Source organism: Oryza glaberrima, chromosome 5 (assembly GCF_000147395.1).
Source record: "Oryza glaberrima chromosome 5, OglaRS2, whole genome shotgun sequence".
NCBI classification, from domain to species: domain Eukaryota; kingdom Viridiplantae; phylum Streptophyta; class Magnoliopsida; order Poales; family Poaceae; genus Oryza; species Oryza glaberrima.
In genome coordinates, this window is record NC_068330.1 from 5815483 (window position 1) to 5843348 (window position 27866).

At 40.1% G+C, this 27866-nt stretch overlaps 3 protein-coding genes across 3 annotated transcripts; 2 read left to right on the top strand and 1 right to left on the bottom strand.

The window, feature by feature from the left end:
• The first annotated feature begins 1842 nt into the window (after nucleotides 1-1842).
• LOC127773281 (probable ubiquitin-like-specific protease 2B) lies at nucleotides 1843-17277 on the top strand. Its single transcript, XM_052299321.1, has 17 exons — nucleotides 1843-1924; nucleotides 4935-4956; nucleotides 5041-5220; nucleotides 5300-5378; nucleotides 5455-5504; nucleotides 6772-6969; nucleotides 7046-7103; nucleotides 7879-7987; nucleotides 8744-8812; nucleotides 9153-9281; nucleotides 9439-9639; nucleotides 9718-9773; nucleotides 9855-9948; nucleotides 12296-12386; nucleotides 14253-14372; nucleotides 15366-15713; nucleotides 15831-17277. Exons 2-17 carry the CDS (start codon nucleotides 4942-4944, stop codon nucleotides 16923-16925), a joined length of 2892 nt encoding a protein of 963 aa, XP_052155281.1. The 5' UTR covers nucleotides 1843-1924; nucleotides 4935-4941; the 3' UTR covers nucleotides 16926-17277.
• A 3721-nt stretch (nucleotides 17278-20998) lies between these two features.
• On the top strand, nucleotides 20999-25002 carry LOC127773497 (mitochondrial dicarboxylate/tricarboxylate transporter DTC-like). Its single transcript, XM_052299582.1, has 6 exons — nucleotides 20999-21298; nucleotides 22114-22197; nucleotides 22498-22559; nucleotides 23736-24097; nucleotides 24339-24553; nucleotides 24645-25002. Exons 1-6 carry the CDS (start codon nucleotides 21158-21160, stop codon nucleotides 24699-24701), a joined length of 921 nt encoding a protein of 306 aa, XP_052155542.1. The 5' UTR covers nucleotides 20999-21157; the 3' UTR covers nucleotides 24702-25002.
• Nucleotides 25003-25600: 598 nt separating this feature from the next.
• Nucleotides 25601-27538, bottom strand: LOC127773496 (CBL-interacting protein kinase 20). Its single transcript, XM_052299580.1, has one exon. It carries the CDS (start codon nucleotides 27343-27345, stop codon nucleotides 25945-25947), a length of 1401 nt encoding a protein of 466 aa, XP_052155540.1. The 5' UTR covers nucleotides 27346-27538; the 3' UTR covers nucleotides 25601-25944.
• Nucleotides 27539-27866: the final 328 nt, after the last annotated feature.

Consider the following 27866-nt stretch of genomic DNA (forward strand, 5'->3'; position numbering starts at 1 on the left):
CTAGACTTGCGGAGGTAATTAACTAGGCATCTTTCGAGACCTTAGGAACCAGAGGACCACTTCTTCAAGTTCAGATATGTTCAACGACAGGCAATGGAGCGCACATATATATTAAGTTGGGAATTTGTATTTATGATCTGGAGATTATAAAGCATATGTTTCCTATGTTCTTTGTTCATTTTGTGGACTTAGTTACACTGGCATGCCCGCATATATCGATCTCTAAACATAGAGAGACGTTTATTTTTTTTTTAATGAACAGTTTGACATGTGGGCCCTCTGGCCGTATATGTCCTTTCTCATTTTTAAATTGTAGGGTGTTGGTGGTGTGGTGGTGATAGATTTGCCACTCATCACCATTACTACTACACCTTTTTAAAGGAGTATAGAAGTTCAATATTTTAAAGTAAGAGATTTTGACTTTTTTCTAGGCAACTTTGTTAAGTTTGATCAAATTTATAGAAAAATTAGCAACATCTACGACACTAAATTAGTTTTATTAAATATAACATTTAATCTATTTTAATAATAATATATTTATTTTGTATTGAAAATACTATTATGTTTCTATAAATTCGATCAAACTTAAAGAAATTTGGCTAGAAAAAAAGTCAAAATGACTTATTATAATATGAAGTAGGGAGAGTAGCAAGTAATTAGTGTAAGTAAATAGTGTAAGAAAGTTTTTTCAGCAATCACAATTTTAAGGGGCATTTATAAATTTACCACTAGTTTTTTTATATCTACTAAGAATGTCATTCAAACGACATTTCAGTGGTAACTTTGCAATATTCTAATGGCGGCTTTGCAATAAAGATTTTAAACTGCAGTAACAAATTTATAAGAGTAAATTACATTGGTGTTACACAAACTTGTTAGGTGGGTGCAATTTAGTATATTAACTTGTAAAATGCTCGTTTTGATACACGAACTTATCTGATCCGTGCGAACTAGGTCCAAAATGGCTTGACAAGGTTAATTTCACCTAGCTGATGTTGATTAGGATATGGCGTGCAGACGTATAGTGAGTTTGCATAAAACATTTTATATTTATAAATTTGTTCTCTACTTTATCATGAATTTTATATGTTTCTAACCCATGTATCATTGCTCGGTATTTTATATTTTTCTCTACAATCACTATATCTCATTCTATCTTTTTATTGAACAAGTATATATGTAACAGTATAGTAGCAACCTTCTCATATATATGTTTATGTAGTATCCTAATCAGCACCTAAATCAACAAAATTAGTCATGTAATATCCTTTTGACCTTAGTTCGCATGTGCAAGATAAGTTCATGTACCAAAACGAGCATTTTACAAGTTCATACACTAGATTGCACCTACCTAACAAGTTCGTGTACCGCCGATGCAATTTACTCAATTTTATAATTACCCCTATTTTTAAATTGGGCCGAGTTTAGTTCCAAACTTTTTCTTTAAACTTTTAATTTTTCCATCACATCAAAACTTTTCTACACACATAAACTTTCAACTTTTCCTTCACAACGTTCCAATTTAAACTTCTAATTTTGGTGTAACACACCCTTGGTGAAATAAATAAACCTACGACAATAATAATCGAGTAGCCGAAAAAAATATGACAGAAATCGTGAAGGGCGGTGGGTCGCGGCAGTAATTGCGCGGGGAGGCCTTAATATTTTTTTTTTTAAAAAAAAGGGAAAGGAAGAAGTGAGTAGATCGACTTACTCGGAATTCTCTCTCCCCCCGACCGCGACTCCACGACTCCTCCCCGTGCCTTCTCGGAAGCCGCCGCCCCTCCCGCCCGCCCGCTCCGGCTCCGGCGCCGCCGAACCGCCGGAGGCGGGGAGCCGGCGGCCGTCTCCTCCGCCCTCCCTCCCTCCCTCCCATCGCCGCCCGCCGCCGCGAGATCCGCTTCGCCCCTCTCCACGTCGCGTGGTAAGCCCTAATTCCCGCCGCAACCCTACCTCCTTATCTTCCCAATTCCGCTGCTCCGGCGAGGCCAGCCACCCCTCCGTCCTAACGACGGCCGCTCGCCTCGCCTCGCCTCGCCGCCGTGTGGCGCTCAACCCCCCGCGGACACCCCTCCAGCGTAATTGGCAGCTTCTGAGTGACTCAGTTGCGTTTCGCCCTAGTCGATCTCCCCGGTCCCCTCGGCCTCGGCTCCCGAGTCCCCTCGCGAGTCCGGCTGCTTGCTCCGCCGCATGCTCGCCGACGAGCACCCGTACGCACTCTACGGTGCTCGAATTTGTGTTAACATTAGCTTCTCTGATGGATGTGGAAGCTTTACTGTTTGCCTTAACCTCAAGTACTAATAACAGTTTGTTTGTTACCCAAAAATATTGGGGTTCAACTGAACCTTGATGCCCCATGTTAGGTCCGTCCCTGTAAATTCTGTATCTCAGTTTGAATTGTCGCCAAATTGTGTTTTTTTCTTTTGTTCAGCTAGCATCTCTCGATAGACCAAATCATAGAAACGGAATCACTGCCAGTTTTGATTCTAGTCGAATTAGCACTGAATTGGAACTAGAAATTTCAAATTCCAGATACCTTTTCATACCCAGAACATACCCTAAGGACAATTTCAGCTAAAGTTTTGTCTGAAATGCCTTTAGCCACTAAATACCAGTATTGCATGGGGGTGGTTAGCGACGTCTTCAACGAAAATTTTGTTTACTGGTAATTGCTCTTCTGGAAGTATGTGCAATCTGCGCACTTATTGATTGACCAATTCCCCTTTTATTAAATGATTTCGTATTGCAGTTGAATGTTAATATGTGTGTGGCTCATAGCAACTGTACTGAAGAGAGAGTATGCAAAGTTCCTTATCAACATGATAGTTTTGGTGACTTCTTCAACAACAATTTGAATACATGATTTGTTAACTTTTTATGTAAAAAGTAAATTGTCCAGAGAAACAACACTACTATACTATAACTTTTGCTTCAACATTGTACTAGACATTGAAATGTACAACTCTGGTGCTGGATATTTTGTGCTCTTTAACATTCATCACAATGTGTATACTACTCTTTATACTTGTCCTGTGCAATTGTGCATCCTAACCCAAAGTAAAAAAAAAGTTAATAATAATAATAATAAACCATGATAGTTGTGATATTCAGCACCATTGCTCCACGGACCAATACCGACGCCAGGGTCCTCCTCTTCTATTCCTCTGTATCACTACTTTCTCCTCTCCACCTTTTCCCCAAAGATGGCAGCTGATGGATCGGGAGTCAACTTGAGAGAAGATGACATTCGGACAATCAAGATATCATGTGAGATGCTTAGGCTAAAGGTCAATGCACATGGTTGGCTAATATTCCATATGGTATACAATGGACATATTAAGTGCATATGGGATCTGGAGTCGAATTTGAAAGGAGTCCAGATTTGGTACAATTGGAGTTTGTAAAGTTTGTTACTTGTATGGGAAGGTGTCCTAGGGTATTATGACTTTTTGCATGAGTTTGGTTCGTGGCTTTAGACTAATTAACTCGGGTATAAATAGAGAGAGAGGGTGCGGCCTCTCGGTATCGACTTTAGAGAGAGTTGAGTTTTGAGAAAAGTGCACTTGCATATTTGCTGCGTGGCTTGCTGAGTATGTCGTATACTCACCTTACCATCATTCATCAGAGGAGGAGTTCTAAAGTGATGCTGATGGTGTGGAGGATTAGGTGTAGCCTTGGTCAAGCTGCCTGTGGAGTGGAGTCGTCTGCGCCGTTTATCTTATTTTCCGCTGCTTAGATCTTTATTGATTGAGAGGAACTATCTACCTCTGTAATGACATTTTATTCGCTTATTAATTAGAGTAATAATTGTACTCTATTATCAATTTGTTATTGTGTGCCCCGGCTGATTCCTGGACGAGGTTTCACACACATGTAAGCGTTTGGAATTTTGGATAGAAATTCCGGGCGTGACATGGAAGTTAGACAATGCATCAGCCTCCCTCTTAATAGGCTCAGTAACCACATGAGGAGGTTGTGTAGGATTGAACAATGAGAAATAAGCTTATCAGAGGGAGGGTAAATGGTTGAAGTACCCCAAAACTAGAACTTTTAGTGGAATTAAAAAGTACCCTCGAATCGATAGTGATCAGTCTGACCGGAGTAGATCCACCGGTCTAACTGCTCGAAGACCTCCGTTCTGAGCGGTGTTGTTGTTCCGGTTTGACTGCGCAACGCGCTAAAGTCGTTTGTTGCTGCCGCCAGTCTGAGCACCGTGTAGCCCCCGAGCAAACTTAAATTACAGATCTCTCAAAGTACATTGAAACTTTATTACTTCTATTCATGTTTACAAAGTGCAACAACACTCTCTCAAAAGTCAAAAGTGAGGCATGCCATCTCTCTCAGCGGTGGGCGCTAGATACAGATCTAAGGGAACAAGAGGGAGGACTGTGAGTTAGAAGCCACACCACGGGCTATTCTTAACACAGTCAGTAGAAAAGTAGCCATCTCGGTTTTTCTCTCTCTTGTGAACAGGAGCAAACAATTAAAATGTGGGTTATATATATATATATATATATAAGTAAGTAAGTAAGTTACAGTGAAGAAAATCAAACTGTGAATCATCTGTAATTTTTTTTAATTATTCTTTGCAGGTTTCCAATTTTTATATATTTATTGCTAAGAAATTGTGATGTTTACAGAAACTGAATCCCTCTCAGCCCTCACTATTCTCTACCCTTTTACATAACATGTCATTCTGTGTGTTAGTTTGTGACATCATTGAGGTTTACTGGTTTAATGATTTACAATTGTTTTTGCGCTATAACCATATTGTTTTTTAGTAATACCCTCCTTGTTAATGCGCATTTTACTTCTCGGACCTCTTCTCCTAATGTATTTGATTTAGCAGTCAATGAGATAATATAAGCTCAGCTGGTGGCGATCATCTAGCACATAATTTCTCATATTCTTTTCACTGTGTTGTATGCTGTCAGGTTACAGATGAATCAGCCTGAGGTTAACGGTTTGTTATGTGTTGGATTGCATCAAACAGATGGGGGTGACGAATTGTATGCAACTGAATGTCTAAAAATGAACCAGGGTTCTTCACATGAAACAAACAAGTTGGATGCAGTAATGTCAGCTTCAACAATGCACAGTGATCATAACAATGCTAATGCATGCGTAGATGATTACCAACATACAAAGATGATGGCAGGAATTCAACCTATGGAGGAAGTTGGTTTTGGCTGTATGCAACCCTTTGAGCTGCAATCACAAGTATGCATTTTTAATGCTAATGTATTTATACAACTAGTTATTCCTTTTCTACTACTGCAATATTGTTATTATTTATCAGGGGATAGTACCTGATTCTGAGGAAGAAAGCTTGCCATCTAGCCCTGAAACTTCTTCAACATCCAATTATGATATGCCTGGTGATATGGCCAACCCTTCTTCTTTTTTTTGCTTTGTACTGTGTGCATCCTGGTAATAATTGTTGTGTAATTTCAGATTTAGCTGAGCAAAACTTGGAGCATATTTACAATGTTTTGGGTGAAATGGTATGTATCGATAATGTATTTAATTTTAAATGTATGGTTATAGTTGATATTGATTAATTCAGTTTTAGTTCTTCAGTAAGATTGAAGCAATTGTATAATTGTTAGCACTTAAGCTGCGAAATATGTTTACAACAATTTACCAGGAAAAACCAATTTGCCGTAGCACTAATGTTTTATAGTTCCATTTACTGCTTCCTCACATTGGCATGGTTCAAGTGTTGATGTTTTGCTTACAAACAAGCTAGTTACTTTAACTTAGATTGAACTACCTGAATTGTTGGAATTGGGCGGAATGCTATATCTTGCTGTCTCATTTATGGTCATATGCACCGAGTTATATATTGTGATAATTTTCTTAGACGACATGTTCAGGCTACACTTGTATCATCTTGTTTTTTTATTACTAGCATATTGTCCGTGCGTTGCAACGAAATTTTAATTAAAGAAAATTTATCATTAACCCATTATTACCATTATTTTCTGCATATATTATCTCTTAGTTTCTGCATATATTTTTTAGTGACATGTGGAACCTTTGGTCCCACACTATCGTTTTCTCTTCCAAAAAAGATGGGAGTTGGTGATGGGGTGGTGGTAGATTCACCACTCACTACCACCAGTACTCCCTTTTAAAAGAGTATAGATTATATCCTATGCATTGTCCACACCATAGCAAGATAATAGAATGCCCTCTCTTTCCTTGAAGAATACTCCAAACTTTTAAGTTCTTCAGATGCTTCTTTCTTTTTAGAGTAAATTTCATAAAACTACATGTTTTGTGGTCTAAGTTGCAGAAAACCACATATACTTTGACACTTGGCATTTAAGTACATATATTTTGGTCGTGTAGTTTCACAAAACCACACTATCAATGAATGGATTCACTCGCGAGATGATGTGGTTGTTTCACATAGGACGAGGACATGGCATCCTATTACCAGCCATCACACAAAATTAACAGGATGCCACGTCCCCATCCTAGATGGAAGAACCACGTCATCTCACGGGTGAATCCATTCATCGATAGTGTGGTTTTGTGAAACTAAACTACCAAAATATATGTACTTAAGTGCCAAGTGTCAAAATGTGTGTGGTTTTCTGCAACTTGAACCATAAAACATGTAGTTTTGTGAAATTTACTCTTCTTTTTAATATTACCTTTTGATCTTTGTCGCATTTTATTTTTTGATAATATGATGGACTGAAAATGTTGGTCAGAGTCCTGACTTTTAAGAACTTCATTGCCCCTAACATTCTTCAATTACAGGTTGATAAGGAAGGGCCAGTTGTACTTAGTCCAGAGTATGTGATGTGCAGCACAACTTCGCATGTGGAACCTCGCTTAACTTTCTCAGCAGACGGATTCAAGATCGAATACTGGGATTCTTGTGAAAATGATGAGATGGCAGCTCAATATTGGAAAATTTCTGATATTACCTGCATTGATTGTAAATGGGCACAAAGTGTAAGCAGTTTGTTTATTTAGTTATTATTGCCTCCCGTTATTTTATATAGCTTAATACTGGTTTATTTCTAATCAGGTTGGATCTGTCTTAATAACTCTCCATGTTGGATCCGGCACAGAAACTGGAAATTCTAGTATGCAATTTTTTTATTGTGCTTGTGGTCAAGATATTATATTTCAGATTTGATATTCTTTTCCTTATGCTCTGAAGCTAATGAAATTTACTGGTTCATATGTGACTGCGATGCATGTTAGGCATGAAATAGCACTGACTCTGTTGGTTTATTGGTTGCCGATTTAGACCTCTGATTTTGTTTTTCAGTTTTTTCTGAAAATACAAGCATTACCAAAATACTTAAATATTTTGTTTGTTTGGTTGATTTTGCTTTAATGCAGTTTTAATGACTTACAAGACGGCAAGACTAGAGCTAAATGTAAAATTTCTTCTCTATTTTGTAGAAAATGTAGGTTCCAGGACTTATATTCACTAGAAAGTGGAAACACAATACCATCATTGAGAAATAGTACAATATTTATAATTTTAATGCATAACAATTTCCATTTGTTTGGTGAGGTTTTATTTTTTTCTTTGCACACCCCTATTATTAACTAGCCTGACATGACTAAGAACAGTATGTTTGGTGTTTTCTCTTAATATCTTTCTAAGCAAGAATAATTTTATGAAGTCTTGCTTATTTTATGTTGTGAGATTTTGTTTCAGCTTACCATCTTGTTTCGGTTGCATGTAGTAAACTAGACTCTAATTTAGCACCGTTTAGAAACTATCCACTTTGCTAACAGATGCATGCAAGAATACATAGGTAACATGGATGATAATTTTTGAACTTCGGATTTAGATATTCCTTCATGTTTGTTACAGACTAATTTTCTTGTCTTGTTATCCTGTAGGTCATGGTAGAATACAGTTTTGTCTTATTGATTCACAGTGGCCAAGGAAACAGCAAAACATTTGGCATCTTGCATCAAGATACCAAGAAATATGGAACAGTATTCCATCGTAAGCTTTCTACTGATGGTTTGGTTTGTGTGTGCATGGGTTGTTCATATGCATTTTCATCAATTCATGATTTTCACTACAACATAGAGCTGCTAATAACCTCATAATGATGCATCATTAAGTTGGACACATTCATTTTTGATATTTTCCGTGCTATTCATGATTGCAAGGATAATACTGACTATCAGGGGTGTTAACTCTGAACTTCTTAGCTCAGAACAAATACTGGTCATACCAAGTGCCTGCCCGTATTTTAGCCTGTGTTTGCCAGGTTGCTAGGTTCTACTTGGGTTCCAGATTCGTTGTTCTAGGATAGGTCACATCCTATCCTAGGTTGAATTATTTCGGGATGGAGGGATTAGAATTGATGAAATAATAATTTAAGTTGTTTATAATTTTGTGGTAAGAGTTCTGTTATAAACGACTTTTCAGAATAGGTATGCCACAAACTCTGAGATGCTATGCAATATGTATTTTGGTATATATTATTTCATTAGTTCTGGGTTGGGGTATGGATATCAAGTCTTAAATATGAGCATATATTATGACAGATAATATTATTTTGCATTTTGAGGGAACATTTACATCTAATTCACTTTATGCTGACCGTTGCAGTTGAATAATTGTGGTGTACCTATATCCATCACATTCTTATTGTGAAGTTTGCTCTGTATTGTTAAAGTAATTCCGATTTTCAGTTGTGTTATTTTTATCATTGCTATAACAAAAAGCTTATGTAACTTCATGTATTTTCAGGGGTGATTTTGCATCAGAGAATTGGAACATTGAACCCAGTTTGTTTTTCCCTAAGCAATACTTTTCTGAGTGAGTATTTTACACACGTTTATTCTCGGTCTGTTTTCTGTTGTTTACAGATGAACAATCTTAATATCAATGCTACAGGTTCATCTTCAGTGCTCATATGAAAGCGTTTTTGTTGATAAATTCCCAGCACACTTCATTCTTTTTTCTATCATGAGTTCCTGATTTCAAACATTTTTTTGTAGTACCTGAAATTGATTTTACTATCTGTGGTTCTCTTTCCTGTAGAACAGAGGTGTCTGCATTTTTTCTCATTTGAGGAAAAGCGCATTTTCTGCCTCTGGTATTATTAGTCCTAAAGTCTGTAAACTCTGAGGCTCACTATTTGTTTTCACTGCATCAGCACTGAAGAATTTGAAGATGTTATCTATCCCAAAGGAGATCATGATGCTGTTTCCATTAGCAAAAGAGATGTTGAGCTGCTGCTACCTGAAACATTTGTCAACGATACAATAATTGACTTTTATGTCAAGTAGGTTGATTTTTTTTATGCTATCTGATATATTAGTTCGATTTGAAATTCTATCAATAGGAATGCAACCACAGTTCTTGATCTTTGATTTTTAGATTTGCTGCAGAATTGTTCTCTTGTCATAAATTACATTTAATATTTAAATCCTCACTCGCAGGCACTTGAGCACAAGAATTGAACCCGCTGAGAAGCACAGGTATCACTTCTTTAATAGCTTCTTTTTTCGCAAGCTGGCTGATCTTGACAAAGATCAAGGGAGAGCTCCAGAAGGTAGAGCAGCTTTCCTACGTGTACGCAAGTGGACTCGTAAAATAAACATATTCGCGAAGGAGTTTCTGTTTATTCCAGTAAACTTCAAGTAAGACACATGACGATGAAAGTTCTGTTGATGCAGTGATAACCTTAGTGCACTACTAATAATGTTTCTGCATTGCAGCTTGCATTGGAGCTTAATTGTCATTTGTTATCCTGGAGAAGTGGAGACATTTAAAGGCATGAACTTGAATTGAAACTGAAATAGTACTTTTGTCACCTTTGAGTAAGTTATTTTAATTTCCTATTTCTTTGCTTCAGATGGTGACACAAATATCTCTGCAAAGATTCCGTGTATACTACACATGGATTCTCTCAAGGGAAGTCATAGTGGACTGAAGGATATCATCCAAAGGTATGCTCAATTCACGTAGTGGTTTAATTTTCTCTTGAGGGTTGGGGCAGAGTAAATATGCTGATATTTTCCTTGCATCAATGTTTGAAAAAATCACACTGTTCCGAGAATCAGCTAGATTTCTTTCTTTCTTGTAGTTTCATACTAGAAAGCTGTCCCTTTTGTTAGTAGTTCTGTATGAAGTTGTGGCAGGCTACTGACATATACTCAGAACCTTTTTGCTGAATACTGTGGTTGGAAACTTGGAATTGACCCTGTTCACACAAATATTAGCGACTGTTATTACACTCATTCTTTATTTTCGCAACTGGTTTTCTGAATTACTAGACAATCAGCACAGCTGGAAATCCCTGGAACCACCTAAGGGCTTAGGTGAAGTTCTGCACCAGTGCTGAATGGCACTGGTACGTTGCCATTAGGTTTTGAGGAGTATTGTTTAATTATCTCTTACTACTTAAAAGTGGAGTCGTTCATCCGCCCCTTTCCTCATGTCCCGTGCTTTGCGAACCACCACCTCCGAGAAAACCAGAAAAACCAAACCGGTGGTTCAAAAAGCCAGCTAGATGGATCCACACCCCAAGCACAACCCAGGCCTGTGGGCCCATGCAGCCTATTTCCATCTATGGCTCTGTTGCAAATGCACGGGCATATTACATAGTATAGTGAAAATAAGTAATTTTATTATTTGGCACATCTTTTGGCACACATTTGACAGATGTGGGGCTTAGCCCTACACAACTCAACAAAGATCCTCCCCTTTAGTGCAGCCACCAACTACACATATTGTGTGTCTCAACTTTTCCTCGATCCATGCTGCAACTAGCTACCACCAGTTACCTTAGATGAGCTTTTTACTCTTAATCTAGGCCGTAGCCAACTCCCCATGCCACCTGTGATTTTGTTTGATTCATCTCTCTTTTTAGCTCCAATGATGCTTAAATTCAAGTTCTTCATAGCACTCTCGAGTTCTAGAAAGCATTATCTGCATCAAGCTTGGACTCAGCATGTTTAACCTTAATGTGGGAGGGATATTGTTCAGTCATTCATCATTAACGAAAGCTTGAGGAATGAGGAGCATCACATACATACTTTAATTATCATTTAAATATATATAGCCTTGCGATGCACCAAAATAGTTGAAGAGAAAAAAGAAAGAGAAGACCAAGGTAAATGAGTTGCTTGTGGCCTTGGGCCTGTTCTAGCCAAACAATACTCCCTTCATCCCATAATATAGCAACCTAGGACCGGATGCTGTCTAGATTGTACTCCCTCCATCTACTTTTGATAGTCATATTTCCAAATCTGAAAATTTTATTTTTGATAGGCATATTTCAATCCAACAACCTATCATCTTAATGATTTTCTCGAATTTAATGCGTGACTCTCCATTCTTCCACACATGATTGGCTATATGGGCATTGAGAAATGTAAATATTAATGAATCTCTTGTTTACGAGGAATAACTAGTAGCATGTTTAAATGGATGATAAGTAAAATTACTTATCCTTGGTCTGTGTGTCAAGATAAAATATGACTATCAAAAGTAGATGGAGGGAGTACTATGAAATGTCTCATCTGATCCTAGGTTGCTATATTATTGGACGGAGGGAGTAGTAGATACTTCCTCTATTCTATAATGTAAGGCATGGTCAAACTTGGCACGGTCTTCAAAACTAATCTTTGACTTATAATTTCTCATACACTATAAAGTTGGTAGCAACAAAATTATAACCATATATGAAAGTATATTGAAATACCAATCCAATGACAATATTTTCAGCAAATGAAATTCAATTTATATTATACTAATCATTAGTCAAATGTTTTTAAAGTTGAATGTTGAAATGCGTGCGCGCCTTACATTATGGAATGGAGGGAGTAGCAAGCAAGCGACTAGCAATGTTTAGTACCACCTTCCTAGTATGAGTGGAGCTTGCCTAGTTTATAACGATGGGAACCCGAGCTCAAGTAACACTTGTTTGAACCTTTTGCATGAAGCGAGGACAAAATAGCAACAGTGCACAGAGTAGTGTGGTTAAACAAATTGAGTTCACCCTAGAATCGTTTTCGGGCCCTGGGTGTTACAATCGGTATCCTTGCAACATAGGGATCTACTGTAGACACTCCATGTTGGTCATATATAACTTGAAATGATAATGGTTGATGGTTTGTATTGAAGACCATGTCCATGCCCATGTTATAAATGATGCATATTTTGGATTAGAGGTAGTAACTGAAAATGTTCAGTCTTCCTGTATTAGTCATGTTAGGTGATTCAGAATCACTCCTTTGTGGTCAATATCTGGTGCAAAGAATCATTTATGATGTTCGATTCTTTATTGTGCAGTTATTTATGGGAAGAATGGAAGGAAAGGCATCCTGAATCAGCATCAGATTGTTCGGACAAGTTCTTAAACTTGAGGTTTATCTCCCTCGAGGTTTGTGCATGCTGTCTTATATTTTATGGTACCAGCTTCATATGCATTGAATTAGTCTGAAACATAATACAGAAAACTTCACTGGGCCACTATTAAACTGGAAAAAGAAATTCAGAACTAGGGTCCTTCTGAATTGGTTCAGCTCCATGCATTTGAGCTGGTGAAACAAGTGAACCATATGGTTATAGGTTATTGTTGGAACTGTGGCGAACCAGAACCAAACAAAGGCCCAAACTACTCATCTTAGGGGCCACATCATATATCATGTAAAAATTCGAAAGCTATGTATAGGTGGGCAAGGTGAGGGATTGAATTCAGATTGCCATGGCGAAGATTGGCTGCATGAGCCATCTGGGCAACTTTCTTATTGCAAACTAGAATGCATCTCCTATATATTAAGGGCCTGTTTGGCACAGCTCCAGCTCCAGCTCCACCCCTCCTGGAGCTGGAGCTCAGCCAAACAGTTTCAGCTCCACCAAAACTGGGAGTGGAGTTGGGTGGAGCTCTCTTACAAAATGTACTAGAGTTGTGGAGCTGGGTTTAGGCAGCTCCACAACTCCACTCCAGAGTTCAACTCCTGGAGTTATATTTAGGAGTTGGAGCTGTACCAAACAAGCCCTAAGTGCCTGTTTGGCACGGCTCCAACACCTCTCCTGGAGCTGGAGCTCAACCAAACAGTTTTAGCTTCACCTAAAATGGGAGCGGAGCTGGGTGAAGCGCTCTCACAAAATGAACTAGAGAGGTGCAGCTGGGTTTAGGCTGCTCCACAACTCCACTCCAGACTCAACTCCTGGAGCTAAATTTAGGAGTTGAAGTTCTACCAAACAGGCCCTAAGTTATTAACACAATCTTTCATGAACCACAGTTGAACTGCATGGTCCATTGGTCATACCACTGAACCAGTGAACTGAGGGCACCACTGGCTAAATGACCGGTCCACCCTTTTCCACTATGTTCTAAAGGACCTTAATGGTTGGTGTCTTTCTGTCCTAAGTTCCGAAAACCATTTTATGTTTGGTGGAATGCAATGGTTGAAGGGGTCAGGAACTGAAGGAAAGCCTATTCTTTCGGTGATACATAATCAGTGTACGAAAACCTGGTGGTAACTGGCCCATGACTGGTACAGGAACAAACCTGCCTGAATACTCCAAATTTTGTTAATTTCTTCCAGCTGCATTTTCTGGCTAGTAACTGGAGTCAGAGTAACCGGTGGCCCGGTTACAATATTTTGAATCTAAATATTTGATTTGAAATTGTCCTGTAAATTCTTGTAGATCAATGATGTTAGAATTGTGTTGCCATTTGCCATGTGGATTATTAAGAGGATTGATATTAGTATCCCCTTTGTATATTTGTGCAAAAGGTTCAGCCAAAGTCTTAACTGCATAAAAAGTTCAAGATGTAAAATAATTAAAAAAATCCTGTATGTTTACTGAATTTGCTTGTCAATATTCTGTATGTTGACCATATTTGGTACGCACTTGGTGTGCCACCCAAATTTTGCTGAGAGTTCACATTTTCATCCTAGTCGGCGACCCTTTGCTGATTGGGCAACCCAACTGATGGGTCAAACTTGGCACAAACAAAATATAAATTGATCTAATAGGTTTTAGGCCCTTAGCTTCACTGAAATTAGCACTTATTCAACAATTTCTATGATTTACCTGGCTATTAGATCTTTCTTGGAAGGCAGATGGATTCAATAGGCCCTAAAACATTGAACAATTTATGCACATCCGCTTGACAGGCTGACAATATGAGCAAAAGTATCATCTGAGAAAAATGAAATATAATTGTTTTAAGCTTCTAGCATACTTGAGTGATTTTTTTGGATTGTAATATAGTTGTGTTCCTTTCGTGGTCCAGCTCCCTCAGCAGGATAATTCATTTGATTGTGGCTTGTTCTTACTCCATTACGTGGAACTCTTTTTGACGGATACTCCGAGAAGCTTCAATCCTTTGAAGATTGACTCGTTCGCTAACTATGTGAGCTCTCTAATCTAACTTCATTTTCATAGTTGTTTAATGAAATTATGTTCGTTTGTTATTTTTGTTGGTAACATGTCTTGTTTAACCTTGAGCCGTAACACTGTTACCTTGAGTGATCAGTTGTTTTTCCTATGATCCTAGTTATTATTTCAATGAATGCGAAGAGTTTTTGCTATCGTGAACATTTTGCACTGAGTTTGAAACTTCAATAGTTTGTCCTCTAATGAAAAATAAACTAATGTAAATGATTTTATTCCAGTTAACCTGCATCTCTGTTTGACGAAGTGAAATAGCTATGATTTGAATTTGGTGCGAATTAATCATTACTACCTTGACTGCTAAAGTTTGCATTTTAGCAAGTTTCAACTTGTACTTTTGAATCAGTTAGTGCAAATGAATTCCTACTATAATAGCTTATGTGAGAATTCTACATTGTACAGATATATTGCTTCTTACCAAAATTTAGGCTTTATATGACATTGGGCTAAGTTGTATTTACCAGTAGTCAATTATGAAAAGTAGAAATAGCGGTTTATACGCACCAGTTGAAAGTTACAAATGGGGAATTGTGTCGGTTCAATTTAAAGCGGGATTTCTAATATTCTGAAATTGTGCCATTTTGGGTTGTGCAATTCCTAATTAAATCATCTGGATGGACATGGGTTTTGTTATTTTTATATCTCAGGATTTGAGCCAAACTTTAAAAAATCATCCTTTTGTAGTGCATCCCATTCCACCTTTACATCCTCTTCAGTTGGAGCTCCAAGTTCTGTGTTTTGTTATTTTTATATCTCATAGCATTTTAGAGTCCAACTTTGGTTTTGGTCTGCATTTCAACTCAACCCTCTACACTTTTTTTTTGCTTTGGTAACCTACAATACAGTATTCTGGAAAAGCTAATAATAATTCTTTTTTTACCATATGGTCTATCATTAGTTTTGATTTGATGATATAGTCCTCTTATGTTTTCACTCTTGATGTACTTTTCAGCTTAGTGATGATTGGTTTCCACCTGCTGAAGCTTCTCTCAAGCGTTCATTGATTCGAAAATTAATCCATAAGCTGTTGAAAGAGCCTTCTCAAGATTTTCCCAAACTAGTCTGCTGTAGTGAGCAGCTGGATAAAACACATGGGAGTGAGAACGCTGAGCTAGAACAAATGAGTGAGAATGCTGAGCGAGAACAAGCTAAAGAGCTCCCTGCTCAGATGTGCACTGATGGTGAACCTGATTCAGTTGGCACCATTCTTGAAACACAGCAACCATCCATATCAACATGTTTCAATGATTCTGATGAAAACGGCCCACCTGTTTCTGTACACAACCCACATAAGTTGGAGGTATATTTTTATCTATTGGCTTCTCGTTTTAATAGACTGGCAGTTATTACTTTTGTCAAGCTTGTTTAGTAATACAGTGCTGTCAAATTTGTTGTTCTTGTATTTTATTATTGTTAGGTATCGTCTGCAAACAAGGATGCCATCGTCTGCTTGTCAAATCATGATGAGAAAAATGAGTCACCTCCTGCAGATTCTTACAATCATCTTGATTTGAGATCATGCGACTCAGAAGAGGCTGAGACAGCCAAGGGATCAGCTGGTGTTGTGAAAGATCCGAATAGTCATAAGGAGCCTTTGCTGGATTCTCTGGATAATAACCAGGATATTTCCATCCAAGCTGGAGCTGAGATGCATGACAGTATGGACTCCAAGTTATGTTCGATCTCCAATAATGCTGACTTAATGGCTAGCGAGGAACGTTCGTTAGACAAGAACACCAAAGAAAATGAGGAGCACAATCGAACCTCAGAAGATATCGTAGAATCTGTCATGATGCTTGGCGGCAGCAAAAGTGACACTGAACTTGATGCAGAACCAGAAAGGACTGCAGGTGAAGCTGAGGTTCGGAATTGTGATCATTCTAAGGACATAGATTATATTGCATTAGGTGATATCAACAAAGATGCTGCTAAGCAATCTTTAAATAGGAATATTGTTGAAGCTGAGGACATTAAATGTGAAGGTACTCTTGTGGATCATACAGTGGTAGAAGATGCAACTCCATATAATGTGAATGAAACTAGTGCAAGTGCCGACAAAATCAATGATAATGAGCATAATGTTTCATCTGAGTTGAAAGAAGGAAATAACGGCAATGGTATAACCACTTCAATTTCCTGTGAAATGGAAGATAGAAACATTGACAATTTAATGGTAGGTGATAGCAGAAACGGAACAGATGAAACTCGTGCAGATGGCCAAGAAGCTCACGATAACTCTGCAACAGCTGAGACAGTTCCCTGCGAAGACAATGCAACAACCAGCATAACTGATGCTGAGATGCCACACGAAGATAGCACATGTAGCGTGAAGGGTGAAGCAATTTCGGATAACACAGCATCTGATGCCAAAAGACCTCTGCCTGATAGCACCTACATAGAAGATATACCTGACGACAAGTGCTTGCAGAAAGATGATGGCGGGGGTGATGAAGCAAAAACAGAGCGGCACTACAAGCGACGGAAGTTTCTGGTCTCTGAAGCAACATCTTGAGATTAGATTGGACCTGTGTAGGTGCTAGTTTTCGCTTTGTGTTATATGTATTCATTTTTATTGCCTTTACGCAATATCCTTGTCTTCTATAGGTGAGTCCATGAAATTTGTAAGTTATGAATAGACATAGACCTCAAAGAGCTATATGAAACTCTGATGCCTAGCTGCCTGCATGACCAACTTTTGTTAAAGGTCTTAACTTAGATTTGGAACTGAAAATTGTTGTATATGGGCGAACTTTGTGATGTGCTGCTAAGATTTCCGATACCGGTAATCATCATAATTTATAGGGGCTGGCGTGTTAGTGAGCTAGGCTCGAAGTTTCAAATCTATGTTTCTTTTGAGATTTTAAGCATGCAGGCTAATGTTCATTTTTAGCAGAGCTTCAGCTGTTTGGATCGGTTGGACATTGATGACATGAATAGCCGGTAGCTAATGTCAGTTTGTCTCATCCATATATTGCTTGCACGGCAATGCCAATGAAGTTTGGTTTTGTGCGAGGTGACCGGGATATTAAGCAAAGTTTCTGAGGTGGATTCCGTTAAGAACTCTACTTCTGTGGTCGGTGGTCACTGCACCAAACTATCAATTATGTACCTCACTCAGTACTTAAGTACGTGTACTGTGGCTATCGACGCATGTTTGCACGTATTTGGTTGGAAAAAGGACGGCAAAAATACACTTGTGGTCGTGCTATTCCAATGCGAAGTTCACCATGGTCCAACAAAATTTATGTTGGATCAAGGACACCTGGTGCAATGACCTTGGAACAATGAACAGTATCAATTTAATTGTCATGGCAAACACATGTAGTGCAAAGGGGGTAACCGAACCGCCTTCGTTTCCGGTATTCGCGGAAACTGTTTGAAAACCTTGACTAACAGTGAAATTTGACCATCAAAAATTTAAAATCCAGTTTGACCTTGACTAGTTTACCGAATGGTTTATGATCTCGAGTCGATAAGAAACCTTTGGTTGCAAACCACAACTTAGGTGAAAACCATAAAACTCAAAGTTTCTAAAAAAAAATTCACATTATATTGTGCAACTATACAAAATCTCAAAAGCAAACTTGACTTTGTTTGTGAAATATGAAATTAACTAATGTTGAAAAAAACACTTTCCTAAAAAAAATTCTCTGCAATTTGGCAATTTCATATCTCACAATCAAATGAAGTAGAGCTCCTTATTGAAGTTTTGCATGGTTGTCTAATGTTATCAAGCTACTATACAAAATCTCAAAAGCAAACTTGACTTTGTTTGTGAAATATGAAATTAACTAATGTTGAAAAAAGCACTTTCCTAAAAAAAATTTCTCTGCAATTTGGCAATTTCATATCTCAAAATCAAATGAAGTAGAGCTCCTTATTGAAATTTTGCATGGTTGTCTAATGTTATCAAGCTATATGTAAGGTTTTCTTTATTCCTTGACATTGATGGTTCCTTTGCCATTCATAACCGTGCACCACTTATATGTAGCACCCCACTTACACTTTCATTCTTCATAACGAACAATGTCTTATAAGTTGATTTCACTCTTATTTAACTATCAAGGTGGTATTAATCAAGTGCACATGGCACTCATAGGTCACGTAGACAATATTTTAATTGGGTTAGGATGTCAGAGTGGTCAACGCGGTTATTAAACCGTTTGGAAGAGTATTTGTGTGTTTGCAAGTTGTGTAAAATTATTTTGCCTTTATCCCGGGTTCTTGTTAGTAAAGACATCTTTAGGGAAAGTGATGCTTCAGCCAAAGAATATCCGAATGTCCATTTCACTTTTGCAATGTAATGCATGAGCCAAAGAATAAAAAGTCTTAGGAATGAAAGGAGTTTAAAGGAACTGTTACAATAAAAAAAGCATCTTTTCTTTATAAAGTGCGAAATATTTTATATTTGAAGATTCGAAACTTTTTGTAGTTATGATGGTTAGCCTCTGTGTAGTCATATATAGTTACCAAGTCAACCAAATATGTTAACCCCAACGTTGGGAGACAACAATGCACAAAATATGACCTTTTCCTATCCTCTCTTTTCGTTCAAAAGATAAACATTAGCCAGCCAAATCTTCATTTCTCTCTCTACATGTCAATCGATACTATTGTTTTAAAGGATAAATAGCAATGTGCCCATGTAAGATGATCTGCTGTCCGCGTAAGCATGTCCAACAGTTCACATAAACTCAATCTCCTAAATCTCTTTTCTAATAAGGAGAATTTAAGACATGGAAATATTATTCTTCCCCAAATATACTCTAATTTGAGCCCTAAATAATAATAAAGAAGAGGGCCAACCTCCCTTTCCACACTTTGGGCTATCTCCTGTGGGTGGAGCGCAATTCCTCTCCTCTCCGCTCAGTGCAAGGGAAGTAGCTACGAGTGAGGATTTTGGGACAAGAGTGGCTCCCAACTTGTGAGGACCGAATTTTATGGGGGGAAGAGAACTCCAATCCTTAGGCAAATGGACATAGAACTGTTAGACATGCTCTAAGGTTGTATTTAACAAAACCTTTTGTATTCCCTCCGTTCCATAATATAAGGGATTTTGGGTGGATGTGACACATCCTAGTACGTCTGTCCAGATTCATCGTACTAGGATGTGTCACATCCACCCAAAATCTCTTATATTATGGGACGGATGGAGTATGCTTTAGGTCTGCTATAGAAAAACTTTTAGAACTTATTTATAATTTTATCAAAAGGGTCAATTTATTCACTCTATCCAAAAGTGTTACACATTTCGGTATGTTGTTTTTCTTTCCAAAAGAGATGGTCATATTTATAGTCTCAACTATCTTAGTCCTCATTGGTTACATGCATAGTATAATTCATTAGTTTCTGGTGGGTTTTGTTTTTATAATTTTTAGAAGTCTCGTCAAACACTATCACTATAGTCCGCTACGGTCCATCCGCTGCCTTATCTATTTATTGTCATTGTGATTTTAAAAATTAAACATAATTATCGTTTGGGTTTATTATTTTACTCTCTATAAGTCTAGTAAAATCATTAGTGGCTTCGTTATTATACTCCTCTACAGCTTGCCCGCTGCTTCCGCTCTTTATTGCTTTTGAGATTGTAAAAGTCCAACATTATTATCATTGGGGTTTATTTTTTTACTTTCCAGAAGTTCCACCAATTGTCGTGACTGGTACTGCTTAATGGCATGCTCGTCGTTCCTCCTCTTAATCATCATAGGGATTCAATTTGGGATTCTGTTTATAGTTTTTAGATGTTCCATCAATCACCACTACCCTGCTTCATTACCTTCTCCCATCTTTTATTGCCATTTGTCATTACTGTTCTAGATGTTTTTTTTTTTGAAAATTTCATATTTTTCATTCCTATATTTTTTATTTATATAAATTGTATTCCTACATGAACTCTTATAATTATTCTTCTATTTTATAAATTTATTTTATTTATTATTTCGAATTTTATTGATCGTGTTTTAGATGGTCACTTCTTTCAATAGTTTTTATTTTTTAATTATAAATTTTAGCTATTTATAAATTATATTCCTAGTTGAACTCTTATTTATTTTAAATTTTAGAATTCATTTTATTTTTTATTTTAAATTTTAATTTAACAATAACTGAAATCCACAATTAAAAATAAGCAATATTTTAATCCCAAATTTTAATTTCCGAGTCGTAACTGCGGCGGCAACGACACTCCGACGGCGACGGCAGCAAATCCCCCCTCCCCCGCCGCCGTCCGGTGACGTGGCCTTCCTCCTCTTCCCACCGCAGCCTCAAGTTTGGGGCGTGCCCCACGCACTGGGCCCCACACCCGCCCACCATAGCTGGTCCCCACACTCCAACCTCCCAATTCCTCCATGAACGTAGCCCTCCATACACCACCCCTCTCACAAGTTCACAACACCTCACCCACGGGCCCACCTGTCAGTCACTCAACCATCCCCACCCATCCGTAGAGCGGGTCCACCCGCCCAGTCCACCATCGTCGTCACCCACGAGGAGACGCCGCAGCACGGGAACACTCTTTTTTCTTCAATTTCACAGGAAATAACATTTTTTGTAATTTCTTTTATAATTTTTTTTAATGCGCGTCGGCGTTAATAAAGCGCAACGGCAGGCAGCGATCTAGGCGCCCGTCGTCCACTCCTCCTCGCCTTCCTCGCTTTTATCGCCGCCGCCGCCGCCTCCGCCGCCACCGAGGAGTAGGAGTAGGAGGAGGAGGAGGAAGCCGGTAGCCGGAGGAGGAGCGGGGAGATGGCGGACGCGAAGCAGCAGCAGCAGCAGCAGACGGCGGCGGCCGCCACGGGGGTCTGGAAGACGGTGAAGCCCTTCGTCAACGGCGGGGCCTCCGGGATGCTCGCCACCTGCGTCATCCAGCCCATCGACATGGTCAAGGTACCGGACGCTGTGCTTCCTCCTCCTCCCTAGGGTCTGAGGTTGGCGACGGGATCGGGGTTTTGGGGTGGGTCGGGTTGCTTGCTCGGGGTGGAGGGCTTGGATCCGTTGTAATGGAGGGGGATCTGGTGGGTAGCTGCGTAGGAGTGGGTTGGATCTGATGATGCGTGGGTTCGAGTGGTGCAGTGGAGCTCGCTTGTAGGGGTGGCTGGGTGTGGATCGCTTTAGATCTGTTGCAATTTGTCGATGGCATCCGCGCGGATGCTTGGGAACTCATTTCCGTTAGCTAATTATTGTCTCGGATGGAGTTCGGTCGCCACGATCTATTAGATCCGTGGAGTTTGGGTTTTACGTGATGCGGATTGTAGTAGAGCCGTGCCAGTTTGGTGTTGCTCGCTGTTCGCTGTGCTTTCTTGAGGTATTTCATATCGCCATCTTAGGTAAATTTGTCAGTGGATTGTGTAGTAAATTGCCTAATTGGTCGATCCTGAGATGATCCATTAACATTTAATCTGTGAAAATTGTAGCAGTAGCAGATTTAGTGTATGGCTCTACATTTGTGCAGCGGCATGCAAACGTGCTAATTTTTTAGTCTGGTGGGCGGAGAAGATGCATTCCTTGCTATTCCTTTTCGTGATCTGTTATCGATTAGTAGCACAAAATGGGGAAAAAATGTCAGCAAGATCTGTTGGAACATGGGAATTGGCTAGTAGCCATCACTATCAATGTGCTGATGGCTTGGTTTATGGTTGGTACCTACTTTATTTAGCACGTGAGCTTCCTGTACATAATTCTTCCTTTTATTTTGATTTCAGGTGAAGATCCAGCTGGGAGAGGGATCTGCAGCTCAGGTCACAAAGAACATGCTTGCTAATGAGGGTATTGGTTCCTTTTACAAGGTTCGTTCTACTGAAGGTGCTTTAGATTCATTTTCAAACATTGTAATGTGTGTTCTCAATGCTGGTTATGTTAGGTTACTATGAGATTTTACTGGGTCCAACTTGGACATTGTTATCCAGTATATATTGTTCGTATCAATAATGATTTGATCCTTGTTTAACCTTGAAATGTCTCAATATACGATGTTAGCATTTTAGCTTGAACCAACAAGGATTCACTATTTTGCACTTGTTACACCATGTTCGGTTGTTAGTCTTGGATTGATATGTTGTTGAAGTTCTTCAGCACCTCATTCGCAGGGTTTGTCAGCTGGTTTACTAAGGCAGGCGACATATACTACTGCTCGTCTTGGATCCTTCAGGTTTGTATAGATCACTTGTTTTCCATGGGCAGAAATATTTTAAATGGTTACTGCTTTTGTTGTATTATTCTCATAATGGTCAGAATCAATGATTTCAAATTGGAAACTCGCGTCTAGTCTCCTCGGTACCTACTAGGACGATTAATACTAATTGGATGGCTTTACGACAAATTGTGGTTATAATTGAGTCGCCTTATTACCGACTAGGATGACTAATCGCGATTAGGTTGACAATTTGAAAACATGACTCGAATCTTGTAGTTACCAGCTAGGATCTTTCTGCTACATTCCTTAGGGGAAGTCATATTAATTCGATGACCATATTTGTTTCAAGTTTAAGAGTGCCAGTTCTTCTCACCTTTTGTACTGTACCAGGAACTCAAAATTTAGTTATGTGTGTGCATGATATCTGATGTGACACGTCCTGTTACTGGAAGCAAAACAAAGCCTTTTTAGGTCTACGAAACTATATCATTACCTAACAATGATGAATGGGCCTGCTTCACTGGGCAAGAGAGCCAAACATGTGCATAAACTATGCTGATTGCTATCTGTTGCTGTCTTGCTGATGAGTAACTGAAAGAAATGTGCCAATGCTGTTTTGCTTGATAACTTTGAGGAAAATTAGGTTACCGGGGATATCATTATTCTTTATTTTCTGGGATTTTTTTAAGAGTGATTAGGCTGTGTTCGGATAGTAGGGATGGGAACCCAATCTCCCCGCACGGAAAACGGAGCGGTCCATTAGCGCGTGATTAATTAGTTATTAGTTAACTTTTTTAAAAAAATGGATTAATTCGATTTTTTTAAATAACTTTCATATATAAACTTTTTACAAAAAATGCACCGTTTAGCAGTTTGAAAAACGTGCGCGCGGAAAACGAGGGAGGGGTTGGGAACTTGGAGTTCCAAACACAGCCTTAATCATGCTATTAGCAGAATTATTTTGTAGTACACTTGGCCTGATGTATCATTTGCTATTTTGGAGTTTTAAGGAACATTTCATCTTTTTCTTTATTGTTCTCCTGCGGTTGTTCCATTTTACTGTGTAGAGAAATTTGATCATCATAAAGCTGGATTAGTTGAGTTTATTGCTTCATGATTCTAAGTATTTATTCTGATTTAGATGGTTGTCAATATTTAGGTTGGAACTTGATATTTGATTATCTAATTCAGGGTTCTGACAAACAAAGCAATTGAAAAGAATGATGGAAAGCCATTGCCTTTAGTTCAGAAAGCTTTTATTGGCCTTACTGCTGGAGCTATTGGAGCATGTGTTGGTAGCCCTGCTGATTTGGCACTCATTAGGATGCAAGCTGATTCGACCTTGCCAATTGCACAACGCCGTAACTACAAGAATGCTTTCCATGCGCTCTACCGTATTATTGCTGATGAAGGTGTCCTTGCCCTTTGGAAGGGAGCAGGACCTACTGTGGTTAGAGCTATGGCCCTGAACATGGGTATGCTTGCTTCCTATGATCAGAGTGTTGAGCTATTCAGAGACAAACTTGGTGCTGGAGAAGTTTCGACTGTACTTGGTAAGATTACAGCATTGAATACTTTATTGTTTTTCTTTGCTAAACTTGTAGAAAATTTTCACCTATTTTGTTATGGTGCATAGCTTTTGCTTTACATGCATTAAGACTTTGCTGTAGTTGAGTAAAATATAATCTTTCAATATTGCACATTACTATCAAATTTATGTAAGCACATGCCTGCTGCCCTTCTTCTATGCTCAGGACAAAGTTTTCATATGAAATATTACAACTTCTTTTACAGGAGCCAGTGCTGTTTCTGGGTTCTTTGCATCGGCCTGCAGTCTGCCTTTTGACTATGTGAAGACACAAATCCAGAAGATGCAACCTGATGCCAGTGGGAAGTACCCGTACACCGGTTCTTTGGACTGTGCCATGAAGACCTTCAAGAGCGGTGGCCCATTCAAGTTCTACACTGGCTTCCCTGTGTACTGTGTCAGGATTGCTCCCCATGTGATGGTAATGTTTAAGCACATCTTTGCACTGTACTTGTACCACCTTTTGTCTCTAGTTCTCCACATGCATCCTCACTGAGTGGTATTTTGTGCAGATGACATGGATATTCTTGAATCAAATCCAGAAGTTCGAGAAGCAGATTGGAATATAAGGTCTTCAGTTGGAGGTTAATATGCGGAGTTATCATTTGCTCGAGTGGAGATAATAACGTTCCAGCTGCTTACACTATCGGTAGTTGGTTTTGGTAGACAAAAGTTTAAACCAAGTTATCCTAGCTTAAATGTTGCCGTGGTGGTACTATTGTGTCTTTTACAATAATCGAATCATTTGTTGTAACTGGGGCGATTTTTTTGGGGTGGACATACTTTATTTTTGTTGGCTGGGACTCAGCCATGAGGGGGGATACTTCCTGCTTGCGCCATTGAATTAAATGGGACCATATTTTATACAGATTTCCAAAATCTCTCAAATGATCTTCAGCAATTGTTTCTATTGGAAGCCAATGTGTTCTTATTGGAATCGGACATTTGTCTACATGGCAATGGCCACAAAAGATCGCATGTGACAAATATGTCCGACCAGTGGAATGGATCTGTGTTTTGCTAACCTAGTACTTGTACGCGAAAACAAATACAGCAGTCATGCGTCCGATAGCCAAATCGGTTGTGTAATTTTCAGCTCAAAGCAATCTATTGTTTTCTCTCTTCATTTATATAAACTATAAATGAAACACGATTTATTCGGAAACTCAAATTTACTATCCTAGGTACCATATAATTATAAGCTAGTACTTAGCATTCAGAAACTTGAAGTCAAGATCGTAGCATTCAGAGGGGCAGCATATTCAGAGAAGAGTACACGGCATCCAGAAAAGCAGGGAGCTGCGTAAACAGTTGGGCCGTCAATTTGTTGGGCCTATTGTGTCTGTTTACCAATTTTCCTTGTAGGGGACCAACAAGTCAACAACCCATATACTGTTTTCAACATTTGAGATCGAGAATTTCCCAAAAATACAATAAAAAAACTCAAGAAGACTTAAAAAAAGAGATTTCTAAAACATTCATAAATTGGATATTATGGTGGTGTGATGCCATTAATTTACCTTACAAATGGACCATGCAATTTAAGCAAAAGGAGAACACATTCTATCACCTATGTCCAACAATCAACACTAAACCACCAGTCCACCACACAACAAAAGAACAGAAAAAAACAATAATTGAAATTCATCTTGAACTTGGAAATACCAGACCACTACCCCCAAGATCATTATGAAACACAAACAAGAATAAAAAAAAAAATCAAAACAACAATTCAAAGCAAAGGAAACAACAAGGGAAACAGCACATATCTGATGATCAATATCTGCCACTGCACCTAGATAATCTGTCACATCAATTCCGAGGACTACTCAGTGGCGACACCTCCGACACTGCCGGCAGCTGGTTCTTCTCCGACGCTGCTGTCGCCGGCGAGGTCCAGCAGATGTCGTTCAGCGACGGCCTGAGGTCTCTGTTGCAGAACGCCTGGTACTCCAGCGTGTCGCCGGCCGTCTTCTTCACCTCGACGACGTAGCACGACGGCGAAACCTCGAAGATCTCGGCGTCAATGGCGAGCTGCCCTTTCCTCCCTTCCTTCCACCCCTGCAGCTTCACCGCCATCCCGTCCTCTTCTTGCCTCTTCTTCTGCTTCTTCTTCACCGTGAAGTGCTCCGTCTCCGCGATCTCCTCCAGCCTCGACACGATCGCCGTCGCCGGCTTCCCGGTGACGAACAGCTGATCCTGCGTCCTGCTGCTGTGGCCATGGCAGCAGAACATCCCTGACAGGTCGAATCCCTGCGAGAGCGAGATGATGTCGAACGCGTTCAAGCTCGCCGGCTTCATGTTCATGGCGGCGTTCGCTGGTTTCTCCTCCTCGTTGAGTTTCATGGTGTTCGAGCTTGCCGGCCGCTTGGTGTGTCCCTTCTTGAACCATGGATGCTTGACGAGCTCGTCGATGGTGATGCGAGTTGTAGGGTTTGGGTCGAGGAGTCTGGAGATGAGGCTGCGTGCGTCGGGGGTGAACCAGTCGGGGACCTTGAACTCGCCATTGGTGATCTTCTTGTACATCTCCATGAGGTTGGAATCGAAGAACGGGAGGTAGCCGGCGAGGAGGAGGAAGAGGATGACGCCGCAGGACCAGACGTCGGCGGTGGCCCCGTCGTAGCCCTTGTCGCCGATGATCTCCGGCGCGACGTACGACGGCGTGCCGCACGTCGTGTGGAGGAGGCCGTCGTGCCGCCGCGACGCGCTGAGCGCGCTGAGCCCGAAGTCGGTGACCTTGAGGTTGCCGCCGCCGCCGCTGCCGTCGTCGTCGACGAGGAGGTTCTCCGGCTTGAGGTCGCGGTGGTAGACGCCGCGGCTGTGGCAGAAGTCGACGGCGGCGACGAGCTGGTGGAAGTACCTCCTCGCCGCGTCCTCCCCGAGGCGGCCGCCGCCGGCGACCAGCCTGGCGAGGAGCTCGCCGCCGCGGACGAGCTCCATGACGAAGTAGATCTTGCTCCTGCTGGCCATCACCTCGTGGAGGCGGACCACGTTGGGGTGGCGGCCGACGAGCCGCATGATGGCGACCTCGCGCTCGATCTGGTCGACCATGCCGGCGCCGGCGCGCAGCGCCTTCTCCTTGTCGATCACCTTCACGGCGACGGTCTCGCCGGACACGAGGCTCCTGGCCTGGTACACCTTGGAGAACGTGCCGTGCCCCAGCGAGCGGCCGAGCTCGTACCGGCTCATCACCACGGTGCCCTTCTCCGGCATCTTGACACCGGCGCCCGGCGGCGCCGCCACCGGCAGCTGGTGGAGGCGACGGCCGGATTAGTGTATGTTCACGGCGGCCATGGCTGAACGTGGAGAGCCCATGTCGTTAATGGGTGAGAGACGAGGAGGAAATGGAGGTGTGGAGGAGCCATTTTTGAAGGAAGCAATGGCAATGGTTTGGTGTTTTTGCAAATCCGCCATGGGAGGAGGATGAGAGCATGGAGGATGGAGCTTAGCAGTGGTAATTAATTGTGGTCTTCTCCGTAACACAAGGTGAGGTCATTTCCATGTTAAATTTCACCATTTGTGAACTGCCTAAAAATAGGATATAAGACGATACAAATTTAGCTAATATTATTTATCAATTTAAGTCTATTGAGTTATTTCTCTCATTGATTTAGCTGAGCCTAAGGCCTTCTTAGTATGACTTAACATTAATAAAGGATCCCTTGTTGCTTTCGTGGCTAATGTCAATGCTTTTCCTAAATTCCAGAGGCATTTTGATGAAATTATCCTGGGAG

What these genes read in the sequence shown, in the direction of transcription:
- LOC127773281 (XM_052299321.1), top strand. An exon ending in TTTATTCCAGTAAACTTCAA is followed by an intron (nt 9,640 to 9,717) that starts GTAAGACACATG and finishes TCTGCATTGCAG; the next exon opens with CTTGCATTGGAGCTTAATTG. An exon ending in TGAGGTTTATCTCCCTCGAG is followed by an intron (nt 12,387 to 14,252) that starts GTTTGTGCATGC and finishes TTCGTGGTCCAG; the next exon opens with CTCCCTCAGCAGGATAATTC.
- LOC127773497 (XM_052299582.1), top strand. Translation starts at nt 21,158, where the DNA reads ATGGCGGACGCGAAGCAGCAGCAGCAGCAGCAGACGGCGGCGGCCGCC. An exon ending in AGCCCATCGACATGGTCAAG is followed by an intron (nt 21,299 to 22,113) that starts GTACCGGACGCT and finishes TTTTGATTTCAG; the next exon opens with GTGAAGATCCAGCTGGGAGA. An exon ending in GTATTGGTTCCTTTTACAAG is followed by an intron (nt 22,198 to 22,497) that starts GTTCGTTCTACT and finishes CCTCATTCGCAG; the next exon opens with GGTTTGTCAGCTGGTTTACT.
- LOC127773496 (XM_052299580.1), bottom strand. Translation starts at nt 27,345, where the DNA reads ATGCCGGAGAAGGGCACCGTGGTGATGAGCCGGTACGAGCTCGGCCGC.